Source organism: Aegilops tauschii, chromosome 7 (assembly GCF_002575655.3).
Source record: "Aegilops tauschii subsp. strangulata cultivar AL8/78 chromosome 7, Aet v6.0, whole genome shotgun sequence".
Taxonomy (NCBI): Eukaryota; Viridiplantae; Streptophyta; class Magnoliopsida; order Poales; family Poaceae; genus Aegilops; species Aegilops tauschii.
This window is the reverse complement of record NC_053041.3, coordinates 478,186,049-478,202,125: the sequence shown is the minus strand read 5'-3', so window position 1 is coordinate 478,202,125 and position 16,077 is coordinate 478,186,049. Positions and strand designations below refer to the sequence as shown.

Genomic DNA, 16,077 nt, shown 5'->3' with positions numbered 1-16,077 from the left:
AACGAAAACCGGATGAGGAAGGAAATGAAAATAGGCCCTAGCAAAAAGGCAGAAAACAGACGGCATGAGCTGTTGCTGTCATCCACAGGCGTAGCTCCACGCCATGGCTGAGTCACCGACCCCTTTAATAAATCCAAAATCCGCAGGGTAGCGCCATCAACACGCCGTCACGTTTTACTCTTCGGCTCCTCCATCCCCCTCGGCCTCCGTTGCCATCTCCCTCACCCCAACCACCACTCGCTGACGCCTGGGCCCCTCCCCCCTCGGCCCTCCTATAAATACCGCTCGCGATTTGCCTCCTGCAGAGCAGAGCCGAGCAATACCCCATTACCGTCTTCTCAGACCCTGCTTCGCTGCCGCGAGCTCCGATCGGCAATCGTTTCTCCGTTCAAGATGACCATCATCATCGAGCAGCCTCAGTTTGGTGAGACTCCTCTTACCCATATCATTTGCGTGCTTCTTTAATAATTCCCTTGCCCGTGCGATAGGCGCGATGCTGATATTTGGTTCGGATTTCTGTTGGCCGGTTGCAGATGCGGCGGCGGAGAGGAAGGTCGCCGGCGACCCGGCGGAGCTCGTGCTCGACGGCGGCTTCACCGTGCCGGACTCCAACGCCTTCGGCCACACCTTCAGGTGAGTTCTCATGGGGTTTCTTTCCTCGAGCTCCCATGGTTCTTGGATTGAAAAAAAAAATCATCAATTCAAGTGAGATTTTCCTCCCCTCAACCTCCCCCGCCATCATGCTTGCCTTCGCCCCCGAGCATCCCTCTAAACAGGCGAACCACGTGAGATTTTCGGATGAACCTGCACCCCCGCAGCACCCCTAAGATAGATAGACAAGGAGGTTCCTTCTTCCCCATGCACCCTCTGCATCCCTAAGATAGACAAGGAAGGTTGTTGCTTCCCCTTCACCCCCCTCGCCCCCGCCCCCTCGCCCCCCTAAGATAGACAAGAATGTTATGCATAACGGTATTGGGAAGAGCCTCCTAGAAGGAGCTGAAACCAATAACAAGCTGTCCTCCTGCTAGGGAAATTGGCTAAAATTGGAGTGGCAGAAGTTAAGCTGGGCAAGAATCTTATCATTTTCGCAAAAAGAAAAAAAACTCGGCAAGAAACTCCCACTGGATATGCTAGGAAATTGACTAAAAATGTCCATCAGAAACATTTTCTGGATCTCAGCTTTCAAAGTCTTCCCTTTTTCTCTTTCCGCGATAAGCAGAGCTCGCACGGCAGGGCATTGTCCCCACATGCACTCCGTGCCACATGCTTATCAAACCTTTCCGCGTATCAAATTGATAAGTACTACAACCCCTGTTCCTAAATATAAGACGTTTTGACGGTTCAATTAAACTGCCAAAACGTCTTACATCTAGATATAGAAGTGGTACGTACCACCAACGAACAATACTGAAGTGGAAACTGATACATGCCTCCAGGGACTACGACGCGGAGTCGGAGCGGAAGAAGACGGTGGAGGAGTTCTACAGCGTGAACCACATCAACCAGACGTACGAGTTTGTGCAGCGGATGCGGGACGCATACGGGCGGCTGGACAAGACGGAGATGAGCATCTGGGAGTGCATCGAGCTGCTCAACGAGTTCATCGACGACAGTGACCCCGACCTGGACATGCCGCAGATCGAGCACCTCCTCCAAACCGCCGAGGCCATCCGCAAGGACTACCCCGACGAGGACTGGCTCCACCTCACTGGCCTCATCCATGGTAACTAACTAACTTTTACATGTGTAGCCTTTTTTTTTTCTAAAACAGAGGCAAAAGATTTATCTCGTCCATTATGGCTCAACTCTTTTGCTGATTCTCCCAGAATCTTGAGAATCAGATCCCTCCACAGATTCTTTCAGAATCTTGAATCCATTTCTTTTTACAATCTTAACTACCTAGGGTCTAACTAGCTAGGATTGCAATAAGCGAAAGAGAGAATAGTGTGTTACAAGGTTCCATAGTCCCATATTAGACAAGGTCATTACTCTCCTGGCTTTTTTTTCCCGGGGATAACCAATAGAATGTAGTCCTCTTTTGGCTCACCTCGAACAGCCACCGACGGGCAGGCCGGCCCCGCATACTGTTCCTTTTTCTCATGTGTGAGCTGCCACGGTGTGCAGATCTGGGCAAGGTGCTGCTGCATCCCAGCTTCGGGGAGCTTCCTCAGTGGGCAGTCGTAGGTAATCAATCGGCAAAACCCCTGCAGATCAAGCCTCTCCAGAGCCTGTCCCAAATTCAGCTCTGAATCTCTGACGAGCTTCCTGGCATCTTTCTTCAGGTGACACCTTCCCCGTCGGCTGCGCGTTCGACGAATGCAACGTCCACTCCAAGGTAAGCACTTGGACGCCTATGAGCCGATCGAAGGCTGAAGCTTTGCTTTGCTCTCTAACTCTGTCTCTGTCTCTGTCTCTGCGATGCGTGCAGTACTTCAAGGAGAACCCTGACTACCACAACCCAGAGTTCAACACCAAGTTCGGGGCCTACTCCGAGGGGTGCGGGCTGGACAAGGTGCTCATGTCATGGGGCCATGACGACTACATGTACCTGGTACGCTCCCCCTCGTTCCTCGCCTTCGCCGTGGCGCCCTGGTTCATCGCCAAACGATGAAGTTCTTGAAATGTTTTTGCGATGCCCGTCTTCAGGTTGCCAAGGAGAACAAGACCACCCTTCCTTCTGCAGGGCTGTTCATCATCAGATACCACTCCTTCTACCGTAAGCGCGCGCCGCAATGGCTTCGATTCCTTTCTTTCCAATACCTGCAAAGATACAAGTTTTTACTTTCAAGTAATTGAGGTAGCTGAAACCATGCAAACCTTTGGTACATGCGATCCAGCCCTGCACAAGCATGGAGCCTACACGCACCTGATGAACGAGGAGGACAAGGAGAACCTCAAATGGCTGCACGTCTTCAAGTAAGCCGATATACAGAAACAAAGTGGAGTATATTTAAAGGACAGGAAGGAGAAATGCAGGAGCTGAGCTCGCTCCTTTGTTCATCGTTCTTGCAGCAAGTATGACCTATACAGCAAGAGCAGCATCAGGATCGACGTCGAGGAAGTGAAGCCCTACTACATGTCGCTCATCGACAAGGTAATGGTGATTTTGTTTCGGCTGCACTCACTGACATCTCTCTTGAGAGTACTGCGATAGGCAAAATATCTGACGCGATGCTTCCTCTCTGAATTTTCCCAGTACTTCCCGGGGAAGCTGAGATGGTGAGGAGGCCACGCCCAGACAGGGAACGGAACCCAGACAACATATGATAGTTTATTTACCTTCGTCGAAAGCAAAAAGGAAGAAAGATTGTTACGAGCTGTCGTACGTGTATGGTGCGTGATACTACTATGTACGGATCATGTCACATCCAAGTTGAGTGAGCGTTGCCAGTAGGGCCATCAGCCATGCGTATTTTGGCGTATACCTAATAAAATTTATTTGCCGGTATTTGTTGCCTTTCGAGTGTGCTCGGTTCTATTTTTTTTATTAGTTTGAATTGTTTACCACATATGTCACGTGGTGGAGTGTGCTCTGTTCTACAGGTTGTAAACGAAATGATTTTGCTCACCTTGCAAGTACATACAGATACAGTATGTGTGAAAGTATGTGCTGCTTGCACTCTTCTCTGGTAAACGGAATCTGCTCCTTGGAAGCTGAAACACGTGCACAAATTCCTTCCCAAAAACTTCATGAGGGAATCTCGAAAAATATAAAGCATGTGCTACAAAAGAGGTTTCACGCAGTCTAATTTTTGTGACATATGGTTTACATTTTATTCGTTAAATCTATTGTCAAACTTTAGCCCAAAATAAGAACGGGTCTAATAATACACCCAGACAAAGGGAGTACAACTTTGTTCTCTCTCCTCGTTATTTAACGCCACATCCTTCATATGTCCTAGGTAACAAATTTATTAACACCTATCTTACACTTGTTGGAGATGCTCCGAGAAGATCGCTTTTTCCGTGGGGAGTAGAATTAGGGATCGTCTATTTAATAGGTGTCTGAAAGAAAACCGTTTCCATCAATTACTTTCTTTCATGACCATCGGATCAATATCCAACTGCCTCAATCATGCCGCGACATGTTCATCTTCTTCCTCCCACACGGCAGTTCCTCATCCCTCGCAGCCTACCCCATCCGCCTGTCTCCACCACCCTGAGGTCGACGGGTATTGCCGCGAACCACCTCGCCGCCCAGCCCTCCCCTCAACCTTCCCCCACCGCTGTTACTGGCCACCTCCCCGACCATCCCTCTAAGCCCCGCACCACCGGTGAAACTTTGGCAATCCCCTTCACCCCCGCCCCACCAGTAAGATATATAATGGGGTTGTGACTTTTTCCTTACATAGATAGTGAGGCCATGGCTTCCCCTAAGCTAGATAGTGGGCTTGTTCTTCTCCGGCAAGGTTGGGCAGAAGGAGGAAGGAAGAATGGAAGGAAGAAGAAAAAAGTGACGGATGCAACATAAAATTTCAGGTGCCTGAGAAATAGCAAAACTGGTAGAATTAACAGTGCCTCTCTCAACCAAGGATCACGGCGCCGATGGCCCTAATCCACACGATGATGGTAACGGATGTGGCATCACCGATGGTGGCAATCTCACATGTCTAGAATCGCGTGGTGATTCAAAATCCACTTCCGGTAGAGGGTGGGTCTGACTCAGGTGAGCCCCTGTCTTGTGTGTCTCTCAAAAAATTCATTGCACATTTATAAAATGTTAACGCATTGTTAAAAATTGTTAGTGAACTATTAAAATAATGTTTATACCATTCAAAAAAATGTTCATGACATTTTAAAAATATCAGGAATTTAGAAGAAATGTTGAAGATATTTCGAGAAAATGTTTATACATTGTAAAAAAATGTTTGCATAATTAAAAACAATGTTTCGTACACTTTCTAAAAATGCTTGTGGCATGTTCAAAAAATATTCACGCATTTAAAAAATATGTTTGTGACATTTTTACAATGTAAAAGAATATTCAAGTGATTTTAGGAAAAAAAATTGTACTACCATTAAAAAATGTTTAACATGTATTAAAAGATTGTTCAAACATGTATTTCAATATAAATTGTTCAAACATGTATTTTCAACATAAATTGTTCTACAGGTATGCAAAAATTGTACATCGTGTATTAAAAAGTCGACATGTATTTTAAAAATAAAAATGAATAAAACAAAAACAAAAATGGCGACAATTGATAAAAAACACATATAAACAACGAAAAAGAAGGACCACATGAAGCTTCTAAAACCTGTCCATAGAATCTTTCAAAATCACTACGGAAGCTATAGTGTTGGGCCAGCCCGCTAGACTCACACCAGACACGGTACGAGCTAATATCTTGTTGCCAGCGAGATATAGCTCCCGCGCTGGCCTGAGACCTAGGGAAGCCCTTGCGTCAGGACGGTCAGTTTGGATCATGTCCACACTACAACACGCCTGGCCTGGCATGTGCCCGGAGTCTGCCTGGGAATTGTTTGGTTGGTGGCATTAAAGCAAAACTGATTGCCTGGCCTGGCCCTTTCCAACAACATGATTAGCCTGGCCTGTTAAATCTCTTCCTATAATAATAAAGCATGAATTGACTTTGTGGGGTTTACAGTCACAATACGCTTTCTTCCCATATCATAATACGCTTTTACAATTTGTATGGGCAATCGCGGTGTTTTGCAGAAAAACCCGTGGCTTTTATGGAAATAAACCCGCAGTCCACCGAAGCCTGACCGTAAGTGAAAAAAAAACGTTTCGTATGCAACCGAGACTCACCCGTTGTTATATCGCTGCCGCGCACGAGAAGACGCGGGTTCCTCTGCACCACCGCCGCGCCCACATCCGCCTCTCTCCGCCTCCGGTGCCCGTCCTCTCTCCACCCTCGCCCAATCCGGACGAGATCGGCAGGATCCGCCGCATCTCACGCCCGCGGCCCACCGTGGCTTTCGGCGGCGTTGGGAGCGCTGGTCCGCCCCCGCTCCTCCGGGGCTGGCGGAACGGCGGAGCGGCGCTCTGGTCAGGTTCCTCTGCTTCGAGGGCGGCGCGTGGGCTGTGCCTCTGCGCCGGGCGTCCCTGGACGGGAGGGTGGTCGCAGGGCCGTGTATGGCGGCAGGGAGTTCCTGTTCGACGCTGGCACCACCGAGGAGGTCGCCATGGGCTGGATTGATGACCGCGGGGCCTGCTTCTTCCCTGTGCCAGAGAGCGGGAGGAAGAGGAAGAGGGGCGAGCCTGAGCTGGAGGACGGGGCGTCGTCCGGGGTGGATGAGAGGTCCGACGAGAGCAGCGACACGGTGGAGTCCTCAATCCAGCCCGATCTTCTGCCTCTCTCAAGCACTCTCCGTGCAGCAGGCCTGATGTGTAGGCTGCCATGGCAAGGCTACATCCATGCATTCTGTACAGGCTGCTATCTCCTCCCTCTCTCTCCTGATTTGCCTCTTTCACTCTCTCATTTGATTTAATCCCTTGAGCATATTTTCTTATGTATGCCTACAACATGCTAGGTGATTGTCTGATTTACCATGTGATTTGCGGTTGGCGTAAAGCGGTTCGCGTAAAGTCATGAAATCTGATCCTGATAGTGACATGATTTACTCTGGTTGATCAAACAGGTAGAAGCCGAAGTTGTTTTACTTTAATCTGATGAAGTCCCTGCTGCTATAAGCTAGGAAATTGACAAATTCAACATTGGCAAGCTGGTCTTGTGCTCTTTGTCCAAAAGCATATTCCGAAAGTGAGGTTCTTATTGTGGATGTTTCAGCGTCAACCTGAATTTTCTTTAACCTACTACAAAAAGACCTTCTAGGGTGATTAGCTGCAGTACTGTGACAAATAATCAAAAAAGATCATTGTCTTCTCATTTAATATTCTAGCTGCCGTCCAAACATTGAAGGCTGCACTGCAACTACTTGACTACAAGTTTTATGTGGAATTTTTCTGTACAGCTTGCACAAACTCAGTGAGATCAGGAATCATCATCTCTCACATTTTTTATCTTCAAAGGAAGGTGTCATCTCCTAAATTTTTTTCTCAGAATCAACCATGTTTCTAATCCTTACCTGAAAGTTTCCATCGCTCGGCTCCTGATGGCATGATGCCTCATTTAGATTCTCTTATGTCAGTGTGTTTGTATTCAGAAAATTAAGGTATGATGCCTCATTTAGATTCTCTTATGTTAGTGTGTCTGTATTCAGAAAAATAAGGCATGAAGGTTGCACTGCAACTACTTAACTACAAGTTTTTTGTGGATTTTTTTGTATAGCTTGCACAAACTCAGTGAGATCAGGAATCATCATCTCTCACATTTTTTTCTCTTGAAAAGGAGGTGTCATCTCCTACATTTTTTCTCAGAATCAACCATGTTTCTAATCCTTGCCTGAAAGTTTCCATCGCTCGGTTCCTGATGGCATGATGCCTCATTTAAATTCTCTTATGTCAGTGTGTTTGTATTCAGAAAATTAAGTTATGATGCCTCATTTAGATTCTCTTATGTCAGTGTGTTTGTATTCAGAAAAATAAGGCATGATGCCTCATTTAGCTTATCTTATCTCGGTGTGTTTGTGCTCAGAAAATTAATTTGCTTATTTTTGCTTTTTGAGGGCTATAACAATAGAGAATTTCATTTTTTTTTTAATCTGCTTCTTCCCTGTGCCAGAGAGCGGGAGGAAGAGGAAGAGGGGCGAGCCTGAGCTGGAGTACGGGGCCTCGTCCGGGGTGAATGAGAGGTCCGACGAGAGCAGCGACACGGTGGAGCCCGGCAGGGTCAGCAGGGCGGCCAGCTTGGGGCAGGGCGGTGAGGCTGGAGGAGACGGACAAGTTCTACCAGGTTGTTACTTGTCAAGAAGCTCTTCCTCAGCGGGATAGCCCCCGGGTGGGCGGCGGCGTGGCGATCACGGCGGTGCACAAGGTCGTGCAGGGTCCCCGGTCCAGGACGTTCCAAATGCAGGGCCAACTCCTAGCCGCTGCGCGCGGCGCTGACGGGAGCAATGCCAAGTTCGCGTGGTATGGCGCTCCGTTGGCGGACGTGGCCGCGGCGGTGGAGCACGGGTTCGGCAGGACGAACAGCCGGGTCCTTGGCCATCGCGCGCACGGCGACGACGTCCACGTCTCGCTGCTTCAGTCTCCTTATGCCAGGTCAGGTCAGAGTTCTGAATTTGTGGTTTTGATCGATGGCAAGCATGAATATAGGCATATAGCTGTAGGATAATTTATCAGACACAGTTACCAATTCAGGATCTGTTCCAAATTGCATTCATATTATCCCTCCGTCCCATAATATAATTGATTCCATGTTATTTTAGCCTTTGGTTTCTATATCTTGATTCATACTCCTAGCTCAAAAATTAGGGGGAAACAAGTTTGCATGAACGACAGTATTAGTTTATCTATGAATGCAGTAATTTGACTGGGTAATGGTTTGTGGAAGGGACGAATACGAGCAAAACTAAATCATGTTTCCTGCTACCTAGAGTCCGGGTGATGAAATATGTTCTGAATGTTCTGTGAAGCAGTGCATAAAGGAACTAACGAGTATGAAATCATTTTTATGCAGCGCAATGCTAGCAAATGCAGATGAGAACGGCGAGGCGCATATCGTGCTGTGCCGTGTTCTGATGGGCTGGCCAGAGGCCATCCCAGCCGGGTCCTCTAAGCTCCACCCCAACAGTGACAATTACGACAGTGCCGCCGACAACATGCAGAACCCACAGTGGTATGTTGTTTGGGGCAAGGACATGAACATGAGGATCCTCCCAGAGTATGTCGTCAGCTTCAAGTGTCCCAGCCTCCATCAGATGCAAGGTTAGTGAGTGTTCTGTCTGAATTGGTGCTGTAATTGTTCCCAGACGTGCCTGGATCTCATGTTATTATTCGTTGAAATTTTGGGTTTCAGGATCATCCGGAGCGACCTCCATGCTAAAGAAGCCTTCGCCGGTGGCTCGTGACATGTTTCCGACGCTTCTAGCAGAGATCCAGCGGTTCGTGCCATCTTCCAAGCTGCAGATATTGCAGGGGACCTACAATCGCTTCAAGGTAAATTGGTGGGGGATGATTATTAGTATAGGGTGTGCGAATATAATAGCAATTACGGAAAGAAATCTAGAGAATTGGTCTCTAGCAGGGGGACACTTGCGAATGGAAAACGGGGGAAGGGAGATGAGTTTGCGTGTCTTTTTTTATATATAGAAAAAGAGAGTGTGTGTTTTATCTGTAAGTGAAGTGTGTACGTGAAGTGCTTTTTATTGGCTAAGCCTAAATAATTAAAAAAATAAAAAGAATCTTCCCAACCAAGCAACAAACTCTATTGATAAAAATCCATAGTAAAAATAGTAAAAAAAATGTACATAGTTATATATATATTCACACTTTTTAAAAACTGGTCAAAATTTCCTTAAAGATCCAATTTTTATGAAAAAAATGCATTTCCAAATGTTCACAAAAATAAAAAGTATTCACAATATTTAAAAAATGTTCAAATAATGTTCTCCCTAAAAAACATTCGAGTTTTAATAAAACATTCACTTTTAAAAACAAATAAATATTCATGTTTTTCAAAAAAAAGTAAAAAATAAAAATTGATTCACAAACTATATGAGGGAACTTAGCAGTTTGTGCAATATGCTATGGATCATCGTGTCCATCAAGAGCAATCCCTATTGTTTGTGGTACATATATTCATCTCTGTTGAATCTGGAACTTGATAACTAATTTGCCCCGTGTATAGGTAGACAACGATCAATATGAGAGGGTGCTCAGCTACATATTGATCCTTGTCAATTCAGTACAAATTTACTGAATTTACAGATGGAGGTTGTTGAGAGAACTTTAGCTAACAATTATATGTCCTCGGTGGTGTACAAGCAAACACTAAATTGTTGCAGTGTACAAAGTCCCTGAGTAATTCCTGGGGCTACAAGTTTTAAAATAAAAAGATGCCGGGTCTCTACCATATTGAGCCTCCACTTTAGAATTTGATTTCAACTATAGGACAGTCGGTTGCTTTTGGTAATTTATGCCACTAATTCTTGGTCCTTTGTGTGAGCTATGTTTTACTTGCCTTTTGCTTCTTATTTACAGATTGGTATGGTGTCAGGTTTACTTGCCTACAAGTTTGGTTCCACTTGGTACTCTGCTGTCAGCATATCTGTAGTATCAGGATATTGTTACCTCCGTTTCAAAATATAGTGCGCCTGCGCTTTCCGAGGTTCAACTTTGATCATAAATTTAACCAATGAGACCGATTGTGACAGGAGCAAAAATTATACTATAATTGAACTAATCTTCCAACAGAAAAAGAACGCTAAGAGGGCTTTTTAACGTGCAAACTTCAGGCTCTGGAAAAAATGTTAAACTATGGTGCATAAGGTCACATGGATAAGGTTTTGCGAGTTGCCACGCCCATTGCAACGCACGGGCATTTGTACTAAACTAAAGTTGAATTTGATGTTTGTTTGTGTCCTTTACGGACTGGTACTGAACTACTATGATGTAAAATCTGGATACACAAATACAAGGCGCAAGCATTAGATTGTGCAGATGTGGCCGGGATCTCAAACACAATCGTTCGCTGGTTTGTACATGTAGACGATGCAATTCTTTATTGGTTCCAAGTTTAGGTGGAACGTTCGCGTGTAGTGGACATCGTGGAAAATAAGTGATAACAGGGATGAGACGCTAAGGGTGATAATTTATTTCTCCTGTTGCAACGCACGGACACTTTTGCTAGTAAAATAATATGATAAATAGTACTTAGCCCACGCAACATGCTCAGCCTCGTCCAGGCGTCCATATTTCCACGCCTGGCAGCTGCCTCGCGCCTAATCAAGAAACAAAAGTAATATGGCCCACTGCTTGAATAGTTTTTTAAAACTGAGGACCCAACTGCAGGCCAGGATTGAATCCAAACGCTATAGGCCCAGGCTAGCCTGGCCAGGCAATTTCGTCGAGATCTCCAGGCCGCTACCAGGCAGCTGCTTTGCCCAGGCAAACTAGCGAGGACACTATCCAAACTGACCCGACATCTCCAGATGAGCTAGCCCTGGTGCGCTGGAGGGCACATCCTTGTTTTTTCTCTCTCACGTTTTTTGTTTCATTTTTTTATTTCTTTTTTGAAAATTTGTTTACGCTGTCGAAAATTATAAACATATATTACAAAAATATATTTTAGGTCAGATTTTGAAAAATGTTAATCATGCATTTCAAAAATGTTAAAAGTGTATAAAAAAGTGTTGACCATGTATATAAAAAATGTATAAAATATTCCCCGCAAAAAAATATAGAATGTTTTAAAAAAGTTGATCACGTATTTTAAAAATGATAATCAATCTTTAAAAAAAATGTTAAGCAAGTATTTGAAAAATGTTAATAAAAAACTAAAAAAATGTTAAATGTGCAAATTAAATATGTTGACCATCTATTAAAAAATGTTAAATATGTATAGAAAAAATGTGACCATTTATTCAGAAAAAAGGTAAATTTGTATTTGAAAAATGTGAAATGTGTACAAAAAAAAGTTTACCATGTTAAACATGGGAAAACTTGTATTTTAAAAATGTTAAATGTGTATAATAAAAATGTTGACCATGTATGAAAAAATATATAAAATGTATTTGAACAATGTTAAATATGTATAGAAAAAATATTGACCAGGTATAAAAACAAGTAAACTTGATTTGAAAAATGTTAAATGTGTATAGAAAAAAAATGACGATGTATTAAAAAATGTTAAACTTGTATTTGAAAAATACTAAATGTGTATGAAAAAAATGTTGACCACGTATTCAAAAAGTTTTAAACTTTTATTTCAAAAATGTTAAATGTGTATAGTAAAAATGTTGACCATGTATAAAAATTATTAAATTTGTATTTGAAAAATGTTAAATGTGTATAAAAAATGTTAAAATGTATTTGAAAAATGTTAAATGTGTATACTGATACGTCCATTTTGCATCATGCTTTTATATCGATATTTATTGCATTATGGGCTGTTATTACACATTATATCACAATAGTTATGTCTTTTCTCTCTTATTTTATAAGGTTTACATGAAGAGGGAAAATGCTAGCAACTGGAATTCTGGACTGGAAAAGGAGCAAATATTAGAGACATATTCTGCACAACTTCAAAAGTCCTGAAACTTCACGGAGAATATTTTTGAAATATATAAAAAATATTGGGCGAAGAAAGTACCAGTGGGGGGCCACCTGCCATCCACAAGGGTGCAGGGCGCGCCCCCCGTCATTGTGGGCCACCTGGCAGGCCCCCGACGCCCATCTTCTGTTATATGGTGTGTTTTGACCTGAAAAAATCAGAAGGAACCTTTTGGGACGAAGCGCCGCCGTCTCGAGGCGGAACTTGGGCAGAACCAATCTAGGGCTCCGGCGGAGCTGTTATGCCGGGGAAACTTCCCTCCGGGAGGGGGAAATCTACCCCATCGTCATCACCAACAATCCTCCCATCGAGAGGGGGTCAATCTCCATCAACATCTTCACCAGCACCATCTCCTCTCAAACCCTAGTTCATCTCTTGTATCCGATCTTTGTCTCAAAACCTCAGATTGGTACCTGTGGGTTGCTAGTAGTGTTGATTACTCCTTGTAGTTGATGCTAGTTGGTTTATTCGGTGGAAGATCATATGTTCATATCCTTAATGATAATTAATACTCCTCTGATTATGAACATGAATATGCTTTGTGAGTAGTTACGTTTGTTCCTGAGGACATGGGAGAAGTCTTGTTATAAGTAATCATGTGAATTTGGTATTCATTCGATATTTTGATGAGATGTATGTCGTCTTTCCTCTAGTGGTGTTATGTGAACGTCGACTACATGACACTTCTGTTGGAAATAAGCCCTAGAGGCAATAATAAAATGGTTATTATTATATTTCCTTGTTCATGATAATTGTCTATTGTTCATGCTATAATTGTATTAACCGGAAACCGTAATACATGTGTGAATACATTGATCACAACATGTCCATAGTGAGCCTCTAGTTGACTAGCTCGTTGATCAATAGATGGTTATGGTTTCCTGACCATGGACATTGGATGTCGTTGATAACGGGATCACATCATTAGGAGAATGATGTGGTGGACAAGACCCAATCCTAAGCATAGCACAAGATCGTGTAGTTCGTTTGCTAGAGCTTTTATAATGTCAAGTATCATTTCCTTAGAACATGAGATTGTGCAACTCCCGGATGCCGTAGGAATGCTTTGGGTGTATCAAACGTCACAACGTAACTGGGTGACTATAAAGGTGCACTACAGGTATCTCCGAAAGTGTCTGTTGGGTTGGTACGAATCGAGACTGGGATTTGTCAGTCCTATGACGTAGAGGTATCTCTGGGCCCACTCGGTAATGCATCATCATAATGAGATCAATGTGACTAAGGAGTTAGCCACGTGATCATGTGTTACGGAACGAGTAAAGAGACTTGCCGGATTGAACAAGGTATGGGGATACCAACGATCGAATCTCGGGCAAGTAACATACCGATGGACAAAGGGAATTATATACGGGATTGATTGAATCCCCGACATCGTGGTTCATCCGATGAGATCAACGTGGAACATGTGGGATCCAATATGGGTATCCAGATCCCGCTATTAGTTATTGGTCGGAGAGGTATCTCGGTCATGTCTGCATGGTTCCCGAACCCGTAGGATCTACACACTTAAGGTTCGGTGACGCTAGAGTTGTAACGGGAAATTGTATGTGGTTACCGAAGGTTGTTCTGAGTCCCAGATGTCACGAGGAGTTCCGGAATGGTCCGGAGGTAAAGATTTATATATGGGAAGTCCAGTTTCAGCCGCCGGAAGAGTTTCGGGGGTCATTGGTATTGTAGGGGACCACCGAAAGGGTTCCGAGGTCCACCGGGTGGGGCCACCTGCCCCGGAGGGCCTAGTGGGATGAATATGGGTGGGGACCGGCCTCTTAGTGGGCTGGTGCGCCCCCCAAGGGCCTAAGGCGCCTAGGGTTGGAAACCCTACGGGGTGGGGCGCCCCCCACCTGCTTGGGGGGCAAGTCCCCCATCCTGGCCGCCGCCCCCTTCTATATGCATCTAGGGGGGCCGGCCCCCTCTCCCCTTCACCCTATAAATAGAGGGGGGGGGGGTGGGAGGACAGCCGCAGCCTTCCCCTGGCGCAGCCCTTCCCCCCTCCTACACATCCTCCTCCTCCATAGTGCTTGGCGAAGCCCTGCCGGAGAACCACGAGCTCCGCGATTTGAATCGCCGCGAGTACGACCCCATCACCCGCGTTCTTGTAACGCTTCCGCTTAGCGATCTTCAAGGGTATGAAGATGCACTCCCTCTCTCTCGTTGCTAGTATCTCCTAGATTGATCTTGGTGACACGTAGGAATTTTTTTAATTATTACTACGTTCCCCGACAACTTCACCATTGTTTGTGCCTAGGGGAAGGCATTGGGAAGTAATAAGTAGATGATGGGTTGCTAGAGTGACAGAAGCTTAAACCCTAGTTTATGCGTTGCTTCGTAAGGGGCTGATTTGGATCCATATGTTTCATGCTATGGTTAGATTTATCTTAGTTCTTCTTTCGTAGTTGCGGATGCTTGCGAGAGGGTTAATCATAAGTGGGAGGCTTGTCCAAGGAAGGGCAGCACCCAAGCACCGGTCCACCCACATATTAAATTATCAAAGTAACGAACGCGAATCATATGAGCATGATGAAAACTAACTTGACAACAATTCCCATGTGTCCTCGGGAGCGCTTTGCTTTATATAAGAGTTTGTCCAGGCTTGTCCTTTGCTACAAAAAGGATTGGGCCACCTTGCTGCACCTTGTTTACTTTTGTTACTTGTTACCCGTTACGAATTATCTTATCACACAACTATATGTTACCGATAATTTCAGTGCTTGCAGAGAATAACTTGCTGAAAACGGCTTGTCATTTCCTTTTGCTCCTCGTTGGGTTCGACACTCTTACTTATCGAAAGGACTACGATAGATCCCCTATACTTGTGGGTCATTAAGACTCTTTTCTGGTGCCGTTGCCGGGGAGTGAAGCGCCTTTGGTAAGTGGAATTTGGTAAGGAAACATTTATATAGTGTGCTGAAATTTACTGTCACTTGTTACTATGGAAAATAATCCTTTGAGGGGCTTGTTCTGGGTATCTTCACCCCGATCGGAAGAGCAAAGAGTTTCTCCTCAACCTACTGCACCTACTGAAAATATTTATTATAAAATTCCTTCGGGTATGATAGAGAAGCTGCTAGCTAATCCTTATGCAGGAGATGGAACATTACATCCCGATATGCACCTAATCTATGTGGATGAAGTTTGTGGATTATTTAAGCTTGCAGGTATGCCCGAGGATGTTGTCAAGAAGAAGGTATTCCCTTTATCTTTGAAGGGAAAGGCATTGACATGATATAGGCTATGTGATGATATTGGATCATGGAACTACAACCGATTGAAATTGGAATTTCATCAGAAGTTTTATCCTATGCATCTGGTTCATCGTGATCGGAATTATATATATAATTTTTGGCCTCGTGAAGGAGAAATTATCGCTCAAGCTTGGGGGAGGCTTAAGTCAATGTTATATTCATGCCCCAATCATGAGCTCTCAAGAGAAGTTATCACTAGTACAGCGAGCTCCTGAACAAACGGTTTTTAACCCCTTTCCGCGACGGCCTTCGGAACCGTCACCAAGTGAGTGTGGGTGATAGGGGGGTCCTTCCCACACGACCCAGAAACCGTCGGGGATATGCCCTCCTGGCACACACGCTCGGCAAAATGAGGTCGTGTGCGTCCGACGAGCGCTCAAATACGGAAATACGTACAGTAGTGCTAAAAAATACAATTATACGGCAAAATTGTTTCCGGTCGCAAGTACATCCCACACATTCAGTCCCCGCTAAACGTTTCCGTTCGTATGTACATCCGACACAGTCGCTCCAAGAAAAACGTTTCCTTCACAGGTACATCACACACAATTTGTCCCGTTAAATCGTTTGGGATAGCGTTGCCATTGCACACGATATTAATAATTTTATCGTTTGCGTTATTGAATCCATCACAAACAGTTTTTATGTGGTAAACGTTTGCGCCAGGTGGC

General features: G+C 44.6%; 2 protein-coding genes across 7 annotated transcripts; both read left to right on the top strand.

The window, feature by feature from the left end:
* Nucleotides 1–177: 177 nt before the first annotated feature.
* Nucleotides 178–3,448, top strand: LOC109750437 (probable inositol oxygenase). Its single transcript, XM_020309392.4, has 10 exons — nucleotides 178–424; nucleotides 534–633; nucleotides 1,437–1,723; nucleotides 2,125–2,184; nucleotides 2,283–2,335; nucleotides 2,429–2,551; nucleotides 2,647–2,716; nucleotides 2,838–2,916; nucleotides 3,013–3,094; nucleotides 3,197–3,448. The coding sequence occupies exons 1-10, from the start codon at nucleotides 394–396 to the stop codon at nucleotides 3,221–3,223; spliced, it is 912 nt and encodes a 303-aa protein (XP_020164981.1). The 5' UTR covers nucleotides 178–393; the 3' UTR covers nucleotides 3,224–3,448.
* Nucleotides 3,449–5,442: 1,994 nt separating this feature from the next.
* Nucleotides 5,443–12,469, top strand: LOC109750440 (probable inactive poly [ADP-ribose] polymerase SRO3). 6 transcript variants are annotated; one of them, XM_073504792.1, is made up of 5 exons: nucleotides 5,443–6,728; nucleotides 7,650–8,128; nucleotides 8,547–8,794; nucleotides 8,886–9,025; nucleotides 10,070–10,287. In XM_073504792.1, the coding sequence occupies exons 2-5, from the start codon at nucleotides 7,713–7,715 to the stop codon at nucleotides 10,175–10,177; spliced, it is 912 nt and encodes a 303-aa protein (XP_073360893.1). In that variant the 5' UTR covers nucleotides 5,443–6,728; nucleotides 7,650–7,712; the 3' UTR covers nucleotides 10,178–10,287. The 6 variants fall into 6 exon arrangements, with proteins under 6 accessions (XP_073360893.1, XP_020164986.1, XP_040250128.1 ...); XM_020309397.4 differs by lacking the exon at nucleotides 10,070–10,287 and having other exon boundaries at nucleotides 5,735–6,391; nucleotides 6,499–6,606; nucleotides 8,886–9,267; XM_040394194.3 differs by lacking the exon at nucleotides 10,070–10,287 and having other exon boundaries at nucleotides 5,735–6,606; nucleotides 8,886–9,267.
* Nucleotides 12,470–16,077: the final 3,608 nt, after the last annotated feature.

What these genes read in the sequence shown, in the direction of transcription:
- LOC109750437 (XM_020309392.4), top strand. Translation starts at nt 394, where the DNA reads ATGACCATCATCATCGAGCAGCCTCAGTTTG. An exon ending in TCCTCAGTGGGCAGTCGTAG is followed by an intron (nt 2,185 to 2,282) that starts GTAATCAATCGG and finishes ATCTTTCTTCAG; the next exon opens with GTGACACCTTCCCCGTCGGC. An exon ending in AATGCAACGTCCACTCCAAG is followed by an intron (nt 2,336 to 2,428) that starts GTAAGCACTTGG and finishes CGATGCGTGCAG; the next exon opens with TACTTCAAGGAGAACCCTGA.
- LOC109750440 (XM_020309397.4), top strand. Translation starts at nt 7,713, where the DNA reads ATGAGAGGTCCGACGAGAGCAGCGACACGGTGGAGCCCGGCAGGGTCA. An exon ending in CTTCAGTCTCCTTATGCCAG is followed by an intron (nt 8,129 to 8,546) that starts GTCAGGTCAGAG and finishes ATTTTTATGCAG; the next exon opens with CGCAATGCTAGCAAATGCAG. An exon ending in CAGCCTCCATCAGATGCAAG is followed by an intron (nt 8,795 to 8,885) that starts GTTAGTGAGTGT and finishes TTTGGGTTTCAG; the next exon opens with GATCATCCGGAGCGACCTCC.